This window comes from Miniopterus schreibersii, assembly GCF_964146895.1.
Source record: "Miniopterus schreibersii genome assembly, chromosome: 14".
NCBI classification, from domain to species: domain Eukaryota; kingdom Metazoa; phylum Chordata; class Mammalia; order Chiroptera; family Miniopteridae; genus Miniopterus; species Miniopterus schreibersii.
Genome location: NC_138114.1, coordinates 34,233,014 through 34,252,639, shown reverse-complemented (window position 1 = coordinate 34,252,639; position 19,626 = coordinate 34,233,014). Strand labels below are relative to the sequence as shown.

The window sequence follows — 19,626 nt, the reverse complement described above, 5'->3', positions numbered from 1 at the left end:
TATGTATTTATTGTTATTACTATAATTGCTGCTCTTTGACTAAGCTTTTAGATGGAGTGGTTTATGGGGAAAATACAGTCTTTATAGATTTGATTTCTTTTCACCATCTTAGAGACTTTTGGGCTTGCATGGGAGTAGAAAATATGTCCATGTACAATACTGATAGGGACTGTCGACCCTGAAGCTGTCATTTCTCTCATCCAGTGTGTCATCACCTTTAAGGAAGAGGTGTTTTTTTCTTTTTATATTTGTTTTGGTAACAGCTTTATTGAGGTATATAATTCACATGCCATACAAATCACCAATTTAAAGAGTATGATTTAATAGTTTTTAGTATATTTACATAGTTGCACAACTATCCCCACAGTCAGTTTTAGGACCTAGGAAGAGGTATTTTAAAGTACAGCCTTCAAGTAAGAGGATCAATTAAACAATAACCCCAGTGGGGGTGGGGGAGGCACAGCATTTATCCTCTATAATTTTACTCACCTCTTTATAGGGAGGGGATCTTACTTATTTAACCTGTGCTCTTCAAAGTTATGGGAACAAGATTGTCCAGGCTATTGGGGCAAACTTCTGACTCCTGCTATAGCTGTAATTAGGGTCCCTCAAGAATATGTGACTTGTTAGAGTGGGCTGATAAATGTACACATCAGCAGACTTTTTGCCATGGTGTGTCTAGCAATGGAAGCACTAACAGGTGGGGGGCTTCTCATGGTTCCTCACAGAGCTGCCATGTCCTTGACTCTGCCACCTGTGCGCAGAGGCCTGAATGGGGGTGCTTGGGACATGAGTGGTACTCAGTAAATGTACAGAATAAATTAAGATGATAAATGGGAGGACAAGGACTGGAAGCAGCCATGGAAGTTTATCAAGGATTCTGGAGGGAGTCACTCTCGTCTCTCCCCTGAACATCAAGAATAGCTTTCTCATGTCTCCCCACTACATCTTTAGCCCATCCCAGTTCATCCTGTACATAAAAATCAGTGTGATCTTGTAAAATCATATGTGAATCATGTCTTCCCTCCTTTAAACCTTTTGATTATGTTCTACTGTCCTTGGAATAAAGGTCAGATTTCTCACCATTGCCTGCATGACCCACCATGCACTACATACCTCTTCTGCCTTAGCTCTCCCTTCCTCATCTTGAGCCAGTCACAAATAGCCTTTTTCTCTGTTTTTCAGGGTTATCATATATACTTTTTCCTCTGCCTGCCTAATACCCACTTTTCTTTAAAGTCTCAGCTTAATTGTGATATTTTTAGGAATCCTTTCTTCAGTGGAGCTCATATCGCCACTGTAGATCATTGTCATAATACCACCTACCATTGCTTCGTGGCATTAAAGCACATCTGTAATTAAGTAATGCTCCAGTGTCCTGTTAGACCATACAATCCCTAAGGCCAGTGACTGTATGTCTTTCATGTTGGCTACTGATACTTAATACTTGATACAGAGTGGACACACACTATTACTTGTTTTTGGATGAATAATGAGTGAGTCTTGAATGAATGCTGACTGAGAGGCAGCTCATGAAAAGCCCTTATGTACCAACCTTTGGTATGTTCCACTGTCCACCAGAGGGCACTTTGCACAGCATTCCTTCCCTACTTAGTTATGAACACTCACTTGAGTAATAAAGAAACCTAGGTTTTACTGTTTAAACTACCAGAAAGTATTCTTTGACACTTATAGTACATTAAAGCCAGACTTAACCTTAGGCATGACCTGATTCAACTTTGTTTATTTTACAACAGAGGAAAATTTAGGAGAGATTTGGAGACTCTCAAGATGCCTGTCCATTGAGGGCAGGGCGGCCTCTGCTCTTGGGACTCCCTTCCTGGATTTTCCTGCTTATCCAGGGTCTAATGTTTATTCAGACCAACTTATTCCATTAAGTCCTTTCCCCCCAGACTTAGGTTAGGAACCTCGAGTTAGATTACAGGTCCCTTAGTGATTTTATATATGTTTCAGTATTTCACATACCTTTTAGGTGAACATATTCTGCACAGAACTCGGCACAGCTGGAGTTTGTTACCAGGATTTTCTAGTACGTCTGTAGGTCATTTTGAACATTAACAAAATGAGTTTGAAATTTTCCTGTGCTTATTTTTACAGTTGTTTTGCTTTTGATTTTTACTTTTGTGCTGCCTTCATGTAAAACCTTTTTTCAAGTCAATATGAGCCAATGCAACTCCACTGGATTTATATATATATATGTATGCATGCATGTGTGTGCATATATATATATATATATATATATATATATCCTATAGTTAACCTTTACATATACATAAACATATATATAAACATATAATGTTCTAACATATAACATTAGTGAAAATGTTTGCCATTTTTAATGTCATAATGACCCTTGTTACAGAACATTATAAATGACCCAAGGGGTCAAATAAATAAATAAATAAATGCACAAATGCAATTCATGCCTCAGTTTTTACTTCCAAGGAAAAATTAACATCTTGAAATAAATCCTTTAAGACTTACATTATGCATATCTTATGGCTAGTATTCACCAGTTATTGGCCAGTTGGTGATAGTCCCTATGTTGACAGTGTCAAGATTGTATAATACCCAGTACAGTGGTTCTCAGTGTTTCTTCTGCCTTGGCATACATGAGGCATGTGATGCACTCTCATGGGTAAGAGAGGCTCCCTAGACACTGTTAGAGTGGGGCGTCTATGGTTGATGCCCATAAGTACCTTGGGGGACGTTATACTCCACACCCACTCCTATCCTCACCGTCCAGAAAACTATGGCTCTAGTGAAAAACTGTCCCAGCTTGAGACTTGGGAGATGTGAGCCACACTCCTAGCTCTTCTCCCAGGCATGGTATTACCTTGGGCAAGTTTCCTAACCTCTTAGAGGCTTGATTTTATTGTCTTGTAGTAGTAAGAAATCAGCCTTATGGTTTATTGCACAGATAAGCAATGATTGATGAGCCAGTGCTTTGGAAAGCTGTTCAGGTGTTGATTTGTATTATTGTAGAGCCTGGCCTATTTAAATTGTGCCATTGCCCAACCATACAACCAAAGCTAATTGTTGACTCTTTTTTTCCCATTTGAAAGTGCCTACTCAGTTCCACTGAGAATCATTAATATAAGGGTAAAGACACACTTATAGAGACTCTTAAGTTCCTTTTGTAGATGTGAACACCTGGGTGCATTTTCCATTTAAAGAATTGAAGGTGGTTTTTTTCCCTTTAGTCTAGAAAGAGGTGTTTTTACCAGTATCTTTTTGCTGATAATGAAAAGATTTTGAACTTGATATTCAGTAGAAGGTTAGGATTAAATTTTGCTTATATTCCTTTGAACAGTTTTTCTGTGAAAAACTGGAACAGTTTAAAGTATTTAAGCGCAATGAGGGCAAAAGAGGGCCCCTGTACTCATTCTATTTTCATGGTATTTTTAGAAGTGGTGCCAAATGAACACCTAAGATGTGAAAGCTCTGCTAAATCCAGTTTTCTTTATAACTCATGTCTGGTCACTTACATATGAAAGATTTTTGCAGTGTGAAAAATGAAACCCTCTGAAAATGGGTAACCTTTCTACATGCTCACTTTCCTACCCCTTTGTCTACTCTGCACGGCTCTGAGAAAATTTGTAAGGGTAGAATCAGTTGAATCTCCCTTAGTCTAACAAAAGCATATGATTTGACTGATATGAACAATTTCTTTATAAAAATCTGAGAGGTTTCCCCCCATACACAACTGTTGTTTAGTACAACTCGGTCATGTTGTCTCCTAGAAATTTGTAAGCCAAATGTTTCAAACTTGACATGCATCATGCAGTAGACATTGGTTGGAGCCTGCCAACTCAGCCCATAGAGACTGTTTTACTAGTCGAAAGATACTAGACTAGAATCAGCCAGTCTGGGGTTTAGTCTTGACTATACCACTTATTACATCGTTTGAAGGAAGGATGTGTGTGTATGTGTTAATGACGGTGCTTTTGAAAGCTGTAGAGCACTCCTTCAATATACAGTAGCACTGATAACATATTAATTTACATGAAACCATGAATGGCTAATATTCGAGCTCTTCTGGAAGATGCTTATTAGTCTAATTGAAATTTCACGTGATAAAAGGAGTTAAATATTTCAGGCAAGAAAGTGGGTTGATTGTTTGAGTTTTTGAAATAGGAAGAGGAGCTCTGAATAGGTAGGGATCTACCCCTAAAATTAGTGCCCCTAAACCGTTTTCTAAATCGTTCTTCAGAAAGCATGAGTCCCTTGGGATTTTAATATCTATTTTGCAGAAAAGTCTTTTTCCGAGTCAAATGAGTTTGGAAATGCTCCCTTGAAGAAAATTAAATAGGCTGCTTTATTCTAGAACTTCTTAGACTTCTTTATACACTCATCTTCATTGTGAAGACCCAAGGAGGAGACACTGTGCAATTCTTCACAAATTCTTTTGATGGTGAGCTCTCCTAAAATGCACCATCTCTTGGAATAATGTTCATGGGAGCCCAGTTGGGGAAATACTGTGTTTTCAGCTTCTTTTCTTTTTTCATGCCCAAATTCAGAAGTTTAATAAGCAGTCGATTTTTCCCCTTCCTCAGTCCCTTTTTACCAAGTATGTCACATCAACATATCTCCCCTCCCCTCCCCTCCCCTCCCCTCCCCTCCCCTCCCCTCCCCTCCCCTCCCCTCCCCTCCCCTCCCCTCCCCTCCCCTCCCCTCCCCTCCCCTCCCCTCCCCTCCCCTCCCCTTCTCTTATTGTGGTAAAAAACACTTAAACTCTATCCTCTTAACAAATGTTTAAGTGTACAGCACACTATTATTATTAACTATAAGCACAATATTGTGCGTAAACTATACCCTTTGAACAGCAGTTCCCCACTTCCCCTGCCCCCAAACTCTGGCAATGGCCAGTCTACTTTCTGCTTTCTATGGGTTTGACTGGTTTAGATGCTTCATAAAAATAGAGTCATGCAGTTGTCCTGCTGTGACTGGCTTATTTCATTTAGCATAGCGCCCTTAAGGTTGATAATCTATGTGGTCACATGTGACAGATTTTCCTTTTTTAAGGCTGAATAATATTCCACTGTATGTATAGACCACATTTTGTTTATCCATCCATCGGTGGACATTTAGGTTGCTTCCATGCCTTGGCTGTTGTGAATAGTGCTGCATTGAACACGGTAGTGCAGGCACCACTACGAGATCCTGATTTCAGTTCTTTTGTATAAATACCCAGAACTGGGAGTGCTGGGCATATGTTTTCTATCTATGAGAGTTGGGGTGGGGTAGGAAAACAGCAGCTGCGTATTCGTGGTTGTGGTGGGGCATTGAAGGTGTGACTGGTAGTCCCTGTAGTATTTATAGTTTTTTGTATTTTGATTATTTGAGATTATCTACATTATCTATTGTATCTTTCTAACATATCAGTCTCTATATAAAAAGGGAAAATAGTTTTGAAACCAACATACTATTGACAAATAATGTTTCCTTGCGTCTGTTTTAGCTTAATGCAGAGGACCAGAGAGACTGTCAGCTAATTTGGGGCTTCCTAATACATCGTGACAGCTGAGCCATAGCACATAATATTTGCTTCGAGTAGCATACATTTTTATTTAATGAGATGTTATTCATTGCACCTTTCTTTGCAAGCACTTCAAGTATTTCACATATTTAATCTTTTTTTCCTCTTCACTAAAAACATATTAGACTTGAATTTTAGCTAAAAACTATCAAAGGCTTTGTATTTTTAGCCTGCATGAAGATTAATATGACCCAGTAACCATACTGACAGAAGTGCAGATAGTGCCACACTTTGTCCTTGGTCACAGCTGGAATACATGAGATGACTGGAATACATGAGCAAAAGGAGCGAGGGTTCTGAGGACGTCTGTTCCTAGCCTCAGTCTGGGACTCCCGTAGCCCAGCCTTTATTTAGCTGCTGGTACTGGCCCCTGCCTTGATCTGGCTTGAAAGCTTCTCAGCTGTAGCTATGGCTGTGTTTGATTTGACCCTTTGAGAAGCAGCAGCACCCAGAAGTGAGTTCATGTATTGTCAGAACTAATCCTACCTGAGCTTATTTCGAAGCAGTGGGAGTCTCGGAGACTTTGACTGGAAATAGTTTTTTAAATGGAGTTTGGGTCATCTAAAGAAAGCGAGAGAGATGCTCCTCTTCTCTAAATGGCATAGAAACTTTTTGTCCTAGTCTTGACCTCTGATCTCTCCTGTCCTGTCCTCTCTTCTTATGTCTTCTCTCTTGGAAGTGTGATAATTTTTAATATGAAAGCTCGACCATCACCCCAGTAAGTAGTTATCTCAGTAGGACATTCAGGTTCTTTAACCCCAGAAGTCAGGGGCTATCAGTTAGCAATTTCTTGGTGAGTGCTTATTCTTATTTGGAGGAGCTGGTCCAAACCTCTCATGGGGTAGGGGACTCTGAGGCTGCAAGGTTGTGATACAGCCAGTTAAGGGATAGAGTCAGGGCACTCTGCCGTTTTATACCCCAGTGAAGGTGGGGGAGGGGCAGTATGCATTTCAGTTTTTAATGATTTTCTTACCCTTTGTTCTCCACATGATACACTGTTTTGCTAACTAGAGATTGGCTTGGAGCTGATTAACACCTTCACCTCCATCCCCGCTCCCAAGTAGCATGGAAGGAAACTGGACTAAGGGTGAATGTATGGATTGTGCAGGATGCTGTCAGCTGGCATGAAAAAGTTATCTTAAGGCCAACAGACACTCACAGGTCTTCTGTTCTCTGTAAGCACATGGCAGCAGTGTCATCACTGGGACACGTAGGCACAAGGGTGATTTTTAAATCCTTCTGCCCCTAGCACCTGAAAACATGAAACACGATAAGATCCATCTTTTGAAAGGTCGAAAGAAAATGAAATCCAAACCATTTTCCTTACGTGTGTTTTAATCCCAGATCGCTTCTAAAATTAATAACCGTGAAGTTGCTAAATCTGGAAGGTTGTGAGTAACTCTGCTGCTGAGGGAAAGCTATTTTCACGTTGCTGCTTTAATTTCCTAGCATCTGTCATCTGCTTTCTAAATAGCAGGATTCCACCTCATAGTCAGTTGAAAAACTAAAAGTCTGTGTTTGAACATCCTTAGTATCGCCTGCAATGGAGGGCCTACGTTAGCTCTAAGGATGCCGTGTTTAGTGGGAATGGTGACAAGGTCTCTGTGGTTTTCAGGCTAGATGTCCTCTGTGACACATGCCATGAAGGTTAGAAGCACATTACACTGAAAAGCTTTGAGCACACCAAATAAAGTTCCGCTCCCGGGAAGCATGTTGCTCTAGGTGATAAGAAAGGCGACCATGACTTCTTGGCCAACCCTCACATCTGTCCCCATTCGATCATACCTCCGCACTTGGCCTCTTTCTCCAGTGGGTCCACTCTTACTCCATTACCTGAAGTCTTTGCTTCTGCTCAGCTTCCAGCCACCTTTAAGCATATCTTCCCTGCCTTGGGATGGCCAGGTATCTGACTGGCTTAATTTGTGTGTGTTTTTCTGTCACCAAAGGGCAGAATGCAGCAGGGACCAGTCTTTAGGTGTCCTTTATGTAACCTTTATCTGAGCCTGACCTTGGTTAATGCCTCCCTTCTGGTTGCTACACCCTTTCAGGCCCAGGAGAGGGAAATCTGGACCTATGCGTAGTTCATGGCCTCCCTAGGCAACCCCTGTCTTCCACCAAGAGCTGGTTAGCCGTTGTTTCATTTACTTCAGGAGACCATGTTGCTGACCAATATCAAAGTGACCACAGAGAGAAATATTTTCTCTAGCTTGTTAGAAACAAAACAATGTCAGCTTGAGGCCAGTTTGTTAAAGTATGGCTTTCTCTTTGTGTTATCCGCCTTCTTATAGCCGGTTATCTCAGGCTCCACCGCAGTCCTGACCCGCAGTGGTTGCCAGCTCATCAGTAGGTTACACGTGCTCCTCAGCATCCTCGGGCGTGGTGCTCTCTGCTAGGTATGTGGTATGAATTCATTGTCTCTCTGAGGAAGTTGCACCTCCTGTACGTGATGATCCCTTTGGCGCAGAGGGTCAGTTTGGTGGTGTGATTGGCTCTGCGAGGGGCTCTGGCGTCTGGACTTAAATGGTGGTGTAGATCAGTAATGTGATGCCAGTAAGTTGGTGTCTTCAAAGTGGCCTAGCTCAGTGATATTGCAGGTGACTTAGGTGGTTAACAGAGAAACCCATTTTTTCCCCTGCTTATAAGTACTTAAAATTAAATTTGTTGGGGTAGCATTTGGTTAATAGGATCACATAGGTTTTAAGTGTGGGTTTCTATGTTACAAAATCTGTATATTGCACTGTGTGCTCACCACTAGTAACAGATCTGTGCATTGGGAAAAGCGGAATCGATCTGGATAGTCAAGTAAAACATCCCATAATAATACAGATGGCATTAGGATATGGCGAAAACAACAAATGGTTTGAGAGTGCCTTTAAGAAACTCTCAGACGAACCATAATTATTTTAGGGAAGACCTATGTCGTGTTCTCCATTGTAATTCAGTTTTTAATATGGTGGCTTACAAGGAATAGGCACTTCCATAAGTATTAGTCAAATGAGTGAATCCACTTGAGCCAAAATACACACTTCTTTGGCACAGGACCACCTGACTACCATGTCCTCATGCAGCTACTTCTGCTCATTGATTTAAATTGTCAGAGATCCTGCTTGACCATTGCCCTTGGAAAGGCCACAGTAGCCGACCTGCACATCTGTGTTTGTGGATCACTTTGAGTCATGGTGTATGTCTGATCTTTTGGCCAAGCCTCTGCCCTTTGGATCAGCGCCTCGCATGGAGGTGCTGGAAGTGGCTTTGCAGTAACAATGCCACTCCTGCACCTGGAAGGTAGCCCTCTGCAAGTTGTCAGGAGAGGCCTCCGGGAGCGGAGTAGCAATCCTGAGGCCACATCCTTTACTTTGTGACTTTATTCAGCCTTCTCGACTCCGATGATTGCCATGTAATGTGCAAGTCTCAACCTGATTATCCGGCGTTGCAGTATGATTAAAAATGATAGGAAGCTGCAGATGTATAAAGGATCAGTGAACGGTGTTATTAAAAGTGACAGCAGACAGACTTTGAAAGGGGTGACAGAAAAAGAGAAAACTGCTTTGTATTACCTGGCACAACTGTGAAGAGCATGCATAATATCCCTTGCTTAAGAGGGGGCAGAATGAAGACTACATTTTAGGAAGATCTCCATCAAAAAACATCAAAATTCAAGATGGTTTAGCACTGAAAAGGAAAATTGTCTGCGCTCTAGAAAAGTAACTTATGAGAATTTGTTATTTCCTAAGAAAGCTGATTAAATAAGGCATCACTGTGTGCCTGCCTAGAGGAGTCATGATGAAGCTTCATGACATATATGCTGACCAGTTCTCTCAAAACCCTTCAGCGGGTAAAGAACATTGTGGCCAAGCTCAGCTAGAAGCCTGAGTTAGAAGATGCAGTTTATTCACATTGCATTTTCAAATATCAGCACGAATGTACTGCTTGACCTTGGTTCAGTGTTTTACAGTTTGCCATACGAGTCTGTATCCATCGTTCCACTTGATCTTAACACCCCCTGTTGTGGAATTCCTTTTAAACCAGTGGGTGGAGCACACACTCAGTCTTTTTCATGACTGCATGATATTCCGAGCGGGGGTTAGATGTACTGCATTTTATTCAACCATTTCCCTATAGGGGAACATTTACTTCGTTTCTAGTTTTTTGCCGCTTCAGTAAATATATTTTACATGTGGTAGTTATATTTTCACGCATTGGGATGACAGCATTAACAACCACCAGCAATAGGATTATTGGGTCAAAGAGTATATGTATGTTTAATTTTAATAATTTGCTAGTTTGCTTTTTAAAATTGATTTTAGAGAGAGGAAGGGAGAGAGAGAGACAGAAAGAGAGAAAGAAACATTGATCTGCTGCCTTCTGCACCTGCCTTGACCCTGGGTCAAACCCACAGTCTGGGTATGTGCCCTGTCGCCTTTCTGTGTATGGGACGACACTCCAACCAACTGAACCACACTGGCCAGGGCGCTAGTTTGCTTTTTAAAAATATTGTAGCAAGTCACATTTCCATCAGCAAATGATAAGTAGGTATCACCTCTTAAATGTTTGCCAGTCTGATGAGAACGACGTGATATTAGTTTTCTTCCTCCTGACTACAACCAGTGTGAACATCTTTTCATGTGGGTTGCCTTTGAATTCTTATATGAATTAGTCTCTACCCATTTTTCCACTGTGGTGTATGTCTTCTTCTTGCCAGTTTTTAAGAGTTCTTTGTATAATATAAATAATTGTATTTTCCCCCCAAATCCATCATTTGTCTATTGACTTTTCTCATAGTGTCTTTTGTCATTTATAAATGTAGCTTACTTTTACATAATTTATTTATTTCCTCCTGAAGCTTCTAGGATTCTAGTCCTCATTTAAAAGGTCTACCTTGCCCTTAATTTATACATATAGACCTAGTTGGGTGTTTTTAAAGATTACTATTATTTTTGTAACATTTAAATATTTCTTCATGTAGGTCCTATGTCTTTATGGCTTGTTTCATTCTGAGTAACTTACAATTTTGTTACAAATGTGAACAGAATATTTTCTTCATTTTTATTCCTAGAATATCATAAAGCTACTAATTTTCTTACAAGTCTTCTTAACAGAGAAATGATATCTTGGTTAGATAGAGGATTTTTGGATCATGTCTTTTCGTCTCAGCCTAATAGATCGTATTTCTTGGTGTGTCGGCTTCCAGTGCTACAGATAAGAGGTCAGGGTGTTTCTTTCTTTCCTTTATGGGAGGTAGTAACTCGCTCTTTCCACTTGGAAGCATGTAATGTTTTCTCTCTACCTTTAGAGTTTGAGAATTGTAGCTAGTGATTTACCAGGATATGCCTGCTGGTGCGTTTCTTTCTCACCCAGTCCAGACTGGGCCTGGTGGTACTTTTGATACGCAGTTCAGGACTTTTACCTTCCCTCAGTTCTTTTTCTTCTTCTGGAACTTTTGTAATTTATATATTAGGTTCTCCTGGATCTATTAAAATTTCTTGCCTTTTCTCGCTCTTGTCTAAATTATTTTTCCCCCCAGAGCTTTGAAATATCCCTTCCACTTGATCTCTTAGGCCGCTAAGCTGGATCTCAGTGATTATCTTCTCTTCATTTCATCTGATAACTTAATTAGTCAAAAAGTCCCAGTTTAAATATTTTAGCTTCTTAATAATAAAAACGTTTGGATACATTCAGAAGTATTGAGGAGAATATAATGAACCCATAATCTAATTACAGGTTATCAACATGCAGGTGTTTCCATCACCCAGTTTCAGTAACTGTCAACTTGCAGCCAACCTTGTTCATCTGCACCTCTGCTCTCCCTCCCTCACCCAGACATCGTATCATTTCATCCTGAGATCATTTAGTTAAATAATTCAGTAATATCTCTTAACAAGAGTTCTTTAGAAAACAACGCTGGGAGGACAGGGTTTCCTTTTGCAGTGATGAAAATGTTTTGGAACTGGGGAGAGGTGGTGGTTACACGACATTGTGAGTGTGCTAAACACCCCTGGATTGTTCACTTTTTTATGACTTTAACCTCAATTTAAAAAACTAATTTATGCTCTTAAGGAGAAAAAACCTGAAGGGAAAAAACCCACATAACCACATTACTGTTCTTATACCTAAACAAAAGTAACTTTTTTTAAATGGAATTTATTGGTGTGACATTGGTTAATAAAATTATATAGGTTTCAGGTGTACAGTTCTGTAATACATCATCTGTATATTTATTGTGTGTTCACCACCCCAGGTCAAATTCTGGTTTTTGGGGTTTTTTTAAGTATTACTGGAAAGTCTCCTTTGTGCTAGACTTGAATCTCCTCAAGTGCCCATAGTGTACATGCTGTAAAGGGCTGTTGTCTCTCTCCCCAGCGCTCCTTCTTCTTTGCTGAGTGTGAATTCTATTCTTTCAGACCAGTCTTCTCGCAGACTGCTGGATCCCTTTTCTAGGCTTACTGGGGCTCAGGTCTGGTTGCTGGGACACCCTGAGTATTGGGGCCTGCCTGGTGGTAGAAGCAGAACAGTCCTCAGCTCGTGGGCTGGGGAAGAAGAGCAGGCCGCTCCCAGTTCCCTGGCTGCCCTGCCTCTACCACAGTCCGGCCTCAGGGCACAGAGGAGTCAGTGGGCTCCCTGTGGGCTTTGAAGCAGGGAGATGAGGCACCGTTAGATGCACTAAGCCTGTAGCTCCCTTCCCCTGGGAATCTATAATCCCCGCAGACCACTTTCTTCCCCCGACCTGCCACTGTCCTTTGCTCCAGGACTCTGCTTGAAGCTAAGGAGAGATGCTGACCACAGCAGGGCGATACAGGAAATGCCAGATGGCAAGGTGCAGTATTAAGTCCAAAGGAGGAAGGAATAGATCCCTCTGGGACTGAAATAGTTAAGGAAGGCTGGGCCTTGCATTGATTTTCTACAAGGTTGCCAAGATCATTCAATGGGTAAAAAATAGTCTCTTCAATGAACAGTGCTGGGGCAACTGGATGTCTACATGCTAATGAATGAAGTAGACCCCTTCCTCACACAGTACACAAAATTGACTCAGAATCAATCAGCCTAAATATAGGAGCTAAAGCTATGAAATTCTCAGAAGAAACCTAGAGGTAAATCTTCATGACCTTGGATTTTGCAGTGTGTTCTTAGTATCAAAAGGAGTCGTCACAAAAGAAAAAAATAAATTGGACTTCATAAAAATTAAAAACTTTTTTGCATCAAAAGGCATTATCAAGAAAGTGAAATATAACTTATAAAATAGGAGAAAATATTTGCAAATCATATGTTGATAAAAGCCTAGTATCTAGCATATATAAAGAACTCTTACAGCTCAACAATAAAAAAACAATCCAATTTAAAAATGGGCAAAGGACTTGAAATAGACCTTTCTCTAAAGAAGATACGCAAATGGCAAATAAGCACATGAAAGGATGCTCAGTCATTAGTCAGTAGGGAAGTGGAAATCAGAACCACGGTGAGGTACCTCTTCACACCCATTAGGACAGAAGGAATGACAGGAGTGAAAAACAGCAGGTGCTGGTGAAGATGTAGAGAAATTGGAGCCCTGGTACATTGCTGGCGGGAATATAAAATGGTGCAGTCCCTGTGGAAAACAGTTTGGCAATTCCTCAAAAAGTTAAACATAGAATTGCCATGTACCTCAGCCGTTTTACTCCTAGGTACATACTCAAAAGACTCGAAAACAGGTATTCAAACAAAAATATATACATACATTCATAGCAGCACCATTCACAGTAGCCAGAAGGTGGAAACACCCACAGTATCCATGAGCGAATGAGCAAATAAGATGTGGTATATACATGCCTGAGCAATGGAATATTATTCAGTCAAAAGGAGTGAAGTTCTGCTGCATGCTACAACATGGATGAACCTCAAAGCATTATACGTGAAAGATTCCAGATGCAAAAAGGGCGCATATTGTGTGATTCCATTTATATAAAATATCCAGAATAGGTAAATCCTTAGAGAAAGCAGATTGGTTGTTGCCAGGGAGAGGTGGGTAATGCTTAGTGGGTATAGGGTTTCCTTTTGGGGTGATAAAAATGTTTTGGAATAGATAGCAGTGGTTTACAACGTTGTGAGTGTATTAAATGCCATGCATTGTTCACTTTAACATTGTTAATTTTATGTCAAGAAAGAAAAATAAAAGATTGGGCTTCATTGGGTACATGGAATTGTTGGGCTAGCTGGGCATTCAAGGCCAGCAGTTAAGGTGGGAAGAATGTGCACTGAAAATGAAGACCAGGTAGAGTTTGAGTCGGGAGAGAGATTAGGGCAAAAATGAAGTCTCCTGCTCATAACCGAGCCATAGGAGACGGAGTAAGCGCCCTGTTACACTACGGCAGCTGGGCTGGGGAGAATCTGGCTTCGACCAGGAGAGGAGCCTTGTAAAGGAGACTGTGGAAATGTCAGCAGGTAGATAGGAGAGTTGGACCGGGGAGGCTGGAGTTGGGGGGTCAGCGCAGAGGCCATCAATACTGAACACACCAGGCGCGTGTCACGATGGCCTAGACTAGAGAGGAAGCGGCGGGAGTAATAATGCTTGGTGCTTCTGCCGCGCCAGTTCTGTTTATGTGGTTTCATTCACTTCATCCCCAGCAGAACCAAAGTCTCCTTTTCCTCCAGTGTGCAGATGAGGAAACAGGCTCAGAGTGGCTGAGAAACTTGCCTGAGGTTGCACAGCTGTTAACTAGACTTGAACCCAGGCAGGTGACCCCAGAACCCCATTACAGTTTTAATTATAATGCAGAGGTAAACGTGAGAGATTTGTTTGAAGCCCACTTACTACCTTGTCAGGTTGAGGGTGAGGAAATAGGAGGAAGGGAACTGGAGCCAGAGTAGAGACATTTCCCCGCTGGTGACCGGGACCGGCACAGTCTGCTCAGGTGGGCCTTCCAAGTAGGGGCATCCGGCGGGCCAGTGGACCTGAGGACTAGAACTCATGGCCAGGGACAAAACTCGAGAGGCGGCCAGCCAAGAGGCTCAAAGGAAGGAAGAGCCAGGGAAGTAGTGTCTAGTCCTGGACAACCCCCATCTTCCCTGCTCACCCCTCCCTCCAGAACCTCCTGGCTGCATCCAGAGGCACCTAAATTGTCCTGTCAAAAAACTGTGGGTCCTAGTCGCCACGGCCCCAGTGGCCACAGGGGTTGCTCTCTCCAGTGACTCTGGAGGTCGTTGTGGGAAGGAGCCTGATGGCAGACTCGTCACCTTCCTGCTAATTTCTAACATTTGAGATGAAAACATTAATGATGCTCCTTGTCTGAGGTTCTAGGGGAAGGGGCCGTGGGGGAAAGGTAGCTTCTGTTCCTGCTTCATTTCTAGAGTATAAAATGCCCCCCTGAAGGGCTGGGATGAAAAGTTCCCTAGTGAAGCTCCCAGTCTTGGGGGAGATTAAGGCAGTCAAGTCCAAAACATGAAAGAGCCTCAATTACTATAGTAGCTTCTTAGCATCTCACTAGTCCCCCTTCTCCTCCAGCCTCCTGCGTACAGTCCTGGGATGTTAGGCGTGTCATTGAAACACGAAGGCCAGGCCTCGTAGCTGTATCGCCCTTCAGCTGCCTTGCCCATCCCCACGTGGCTCCTGCCAGACCATCCCCAAGCACGCGCCCTGCATTCGCCTGCTTCTGGGCTTTGTCCCAGCTGGTTCCTCTCCCCGAAATGCCCTTCCTTGTCCCGCATTGTCAGGTGCTGCCAGGCCTTCAGGATTCGGCGCAGGTGCCACCTCTCTTAACCTCACCAGCACCCTTTGAGGTAGACACTGTTACACCCACCTCACAGATAGACGTGTGTGTGCGTGTGTGTGTGTGTGTAAATGTCATACCCACTTTACAGATGCTCAACTAGAGCACATGAGGCAGAGTGGTGAGAATTTGCCTCCAGCCACACAACTAGTAAACGGAGGGAGCAGATTCCGAAGCCCATGCTCCCGGCTACCTTCCGACGCGAACTGAGTCTCACTAGTGTCCTGGAGGCTCTGGAAGGTGCGGAAGCCTCGCTCAACCCTTTTCTTGTCTTTCCTTTGGGCCCAGGTGGAAGTGAAGCCATACGTGCTGGATGATCAGATGTGTGACGAGTGCCAGGGCACGCGCTGCGGCGGGAAGTTCGCCCCCTTCTTCTGTGCCAACGTCACCTGTCTGCAGTATTACTGCGAATACTGCTGGGCGAGCATCCACTCCCGCGCCGGGCGGGAGTTCCACAAACCGCTGGTGAAGGAGGGAGGCGACCGCCCTCGGCACGTCCCGTTCCGCTGGAGCTGAGCCCAGGGCAGCCCGGCCACAAGTACTGGAGTAGCTGACGAGGGAGACGAGAGGGCACTGCCTCAGGGCTTACAGTGTTCTGGAAATCTGTGCATTCGTTCTCGATTTTTAAAGAAGAAATGGGTCTTTTTATTATTATTATTTACAGTCATATTACTGAACTCAATGTCCAGTATAATGCAGAACTGCAGAGTGTCTAACGGTACTGATTTGCACTTTGATTCACACCTTTGTCTGCTTGGTACCTTCATTTCTTATACCTGATCTGTCACTCGTGACAGTGCGTAGACTGCCATTCTCATCAGCGGCCATCAGGTTGATGTCTGTGATTTTTTTGTTTGTTGTTGTTGTGTTGTTGTTCCGATTGTTTTTGAACTGGAGCATGCACTTATTTTCAGAAACTTAGAGAGTTGCCCCTAGGAGAAGACTTACCAAAGGTAATACTCGAGAGTAGGTGGCAGATGTAGCAAAAACTTCACAACAATTCAGCAACCACTAGTTGGGGTCATTTAGAGTAAGGATAACCCTTAATGAAAATAAGCCTTTAGTTGCTCTCTGTTTTGACATGTAAGGATACCTCATAAGCTGAATCCTTATTTTTCCTTCATGTTCGATTTTTGTTTTGCTAAGGATTTTGGTTAGATCTTTTAGTGTTATGTAAATTTATGCTGCAATAGCTTTTGCTGCTATTAAAATGGTATTATTAATACCATAATACTCTATTCAGGCTAAGGTATCAATGAAAAAAAAAACCCAACAACACACTTCTGCGATTTAGGGGTAGAATCAGCTGCCGAAGGGAGATCAGAGTAGACTTCAGAAAGCTTCGACGGAGGCCACTGTTTCCGACTGCATGTTTACTTAATCAGGTTGCTGCATGCAATAAATTTTATATCCAACGTCTAGTATAAAACCTTCCCACAATGCACAAATTAAGAATCTATATAAGCTATAAAATACTGATTTTTTTTAACAAAAAAACAAAAAAAAGATTTTTTTCATTCAAAGAATTGGTAATTGACCAGAGGAAGGCATGTCTCAATAAATGGAATGCTCCTGAAATTAGGAAGAGTCCATAACAGAATGACCTATATTACAACCAATATAAAACCTAGGTGTAGGATATTCTTAAAGCAAATTCGTGGATGGTAGATGAAGTACTTTGCGGTGCTCTGTTATATATTGTGCAATTTATTTTATATAGTAAAGTGATTATGTCTAACTGTGATCAAACTTAACTGTTTAAAGCCTCTGTGTCAGACGTTCATGAACGTGACTGTTCATAACCGATATACTCTTAACTAACACATGAGCTCTTAGTTACAACCTCCTAGTGCTTGCACCATTTTACATAGCTTCAGACCTTGTCCAGAAAACCAAAGAGCTCATCTTAGCTTACAAACACTAGGAATATATACAGTATATAGAGATAAGTTGTCAGATTGACAAACTAGGCACATTTTAAGAAAGTTGCGTGGTGGTGATGCTAAAGAAATGTCTGTACAAAATACGATGGCCTGGGTGTGGGGTTGGTTGTCTGGGTGAGAAGTTAACTACTTAATTCCCTGGATTTATCCTGTAAAGCTTGAATAGAACTAAGACCTGCTAATACTACCGTGGACATTTTTTTAGCATTCACTCTTGGGCTGCAGATAGTAATATATAAACACACACAATGATTGTGACTATGTAGATTTTTTTTTTAATCTTCTTCCTGTGTTTTGGAATTCTGGGGACAATCTGACTGGATATGACACTGCAGAATAGATTTAAATCGCTGTGTTTTATGTGCTGTGATGTCCTTGTGCTGTCTTAAGTTAATATTGCTTGGTTTTCGTCCCATTCTGTTTTGTTTCTCCAGCGTTTTGTTGCAATTACCAGCTCTCAAACTATAGTTTGTTTTCAAAAAGGAAAAACAAAATAGTTTTTTACTGGATTAAAAATGCTTATTAGAATTCTCCCCTTTTGAGGTTACCTCTGGGCTTTTTGGTAATAATTGCTTTTTTCCAGCCCAGCTGTGGTTTTCTGTTTGTTTGTTTTTTCTATGTTTGTGGTTTTTTTTCATCTGTACAAGAAATTTTGTTATGCACTACTACTTTTTGTATTCTAGACAGTTTTCAAAAGTTGGCTGAAGATTTTTTTCGTTTGTTTGTTTTTAAGGAAAAAGGCATGCTTTCTGACTGACATGATCTTTTGCAATACCTCAATTTTGAAATATAGGAGAGAAAAATGATATTTTCTAAGTAAGTTTATTCAGAAAAATATATATTAATTTAATTCTGCAAGAAAAATGATTTAACAGATGGGTAACTTTATTTTTTTCATGCTTATTTGTGTTTTTTGAAAATGAAGAAGTTAGAGCTTTATAACTATAATATTAAAGATCATATCTAACCTACAGAAATCTACCTAATTATGTGAAAGAAGCAACACTTTTTGAAGAGGCACCCCTCTTTCATGTACTAAAATAACACTGAGATTAAAAAATAAAAATAAGCTGGAAGATTGGACAGCCTAAAGCTTACCATGAAAGCGAAAAAACATTGTCATGAAGAATAGGTTACAAAACAACTCCATTTGGTGCTGAAAGTTGTGAATAGATGGTGGAAACGACTTTCCCTTAATTTGTATATTTATAATCAAGCGTTGATTGTGCACGACTGACCAGGATTGTGAAAGAGTTCTTCTGTTTGTATTTTTTTAAAGAGAACTTTTTTAGTTTATTAAATTATAACATGTTCCCTTTTGTTTTGTAAATAAATGTGCCCCCCCAAGTTGTTAATGTTATATTAAAAGAGAGGGTCCTTCAAAAAAAATTATTTTTTAAAACACAGAGGTGTTCTGACCTGCAACTTGACTGGGAAGCCCCTGGGTATCACAGGTCCTGTTGTGGCCTTTCCTTGATGTGACACTTGAACTAGTCGATTTTTTGAAGGCTATAACCTAACCTCGACTATTTGTTGTTATGTGCAATACTGTTTGTACTGTTTGTATAAAAAATAGAAAAAAAAAGAAAAGAAAAAAGGCATAAATCTTTATTGCAGATTTATTTTCATTGCAAACTTTAGACATTGTGATTCACTGAAATCATTTTTCTACTGTCAAATATGTACCTTTTCTTCATGCTGGTATTTTTTCAATAGTAATGTAGCCTTTGTACTGAGACAAATTTTCATTGTTATTTTTAGAAAGATTTTTTGCTAAGAAAAAAATTAAACATATTTACATATTTTTCATTTTATTTCGTATTTTCTTTAAGGAGTGCTTTCTCAATCATTAATAGAGTTGTTTCTGGGAGGGACTTTCATATCTGGTCAATGTCATAATATTATTTTGTATTTTTACTTGGAATAAATTAATTTTATGATGCTAATTCTTTAAAAGTTTATTTTTTTCATTTTCAGTTATTTTTGAAGCTAAAACCTTTGTAATATTGTTACTAAAGTGTCTAGTTTTTTGAAATGCAAAGCTTTATGTATTAACTTGCTGATGTGGTTTACAATAGTGTGACAACAATGAAAATGGTTGGTTATGTAAAGTGATTGGAACATGTAATGAATAATTGGGTAATAAAATGACAGAATGAGCAGAACATGTGAGATTTTGACAAGCCTTTTCCTTTGTTACAGTGGTTTAGTGTAAGATTAGGGATGTCACAGTACAGTTCTCTAGGGATGTCACAGTGGATTTATACAACACCAGGTGCAGCCAAATCTGTGGCCCTGATCATGAAGTCACCCTAGTGAAATACCCCCAGGTGAAAGCCTGGCCAGGTCAACAGAATGACTCATCCATTGCTTTTCCCCCTCA

General features: G+C 40.9%; 1 protein-coding gene across 6 annotated transcripts in view; it reads left to right on the top strand.

Annotated features, from left to right (window-relative positions):
- Positions 1 to 18,810, top strand: part of CPEB3 (cytoplasmic polyadenylation element binding protein 3) — a gene marked incomplete at its 5' end in the record, with an annotated part of 131,843 nt that extends 113,033 nt beyond the window's left edge. For all 6 annotated transcript variants that reach the window (XM_081157525.1, XM_081157524.1, XM_081157523.1 and 3 more), the window contains one exon: positions 15,589 to 18,810. In XM_081157525.1, coding sequence (XP_081013651.1) covers positions 15,589 to 15,816 — 228 coding nt within the window. In that variant the 3' untranslated portion in view covers positions 15,817 to 18,810. The remainder of the gene's footprint in view (positions 1 to 15,588) is intronic.
- Positions 18,811 to 19,626: the final 816 nt, after the last annotated feature.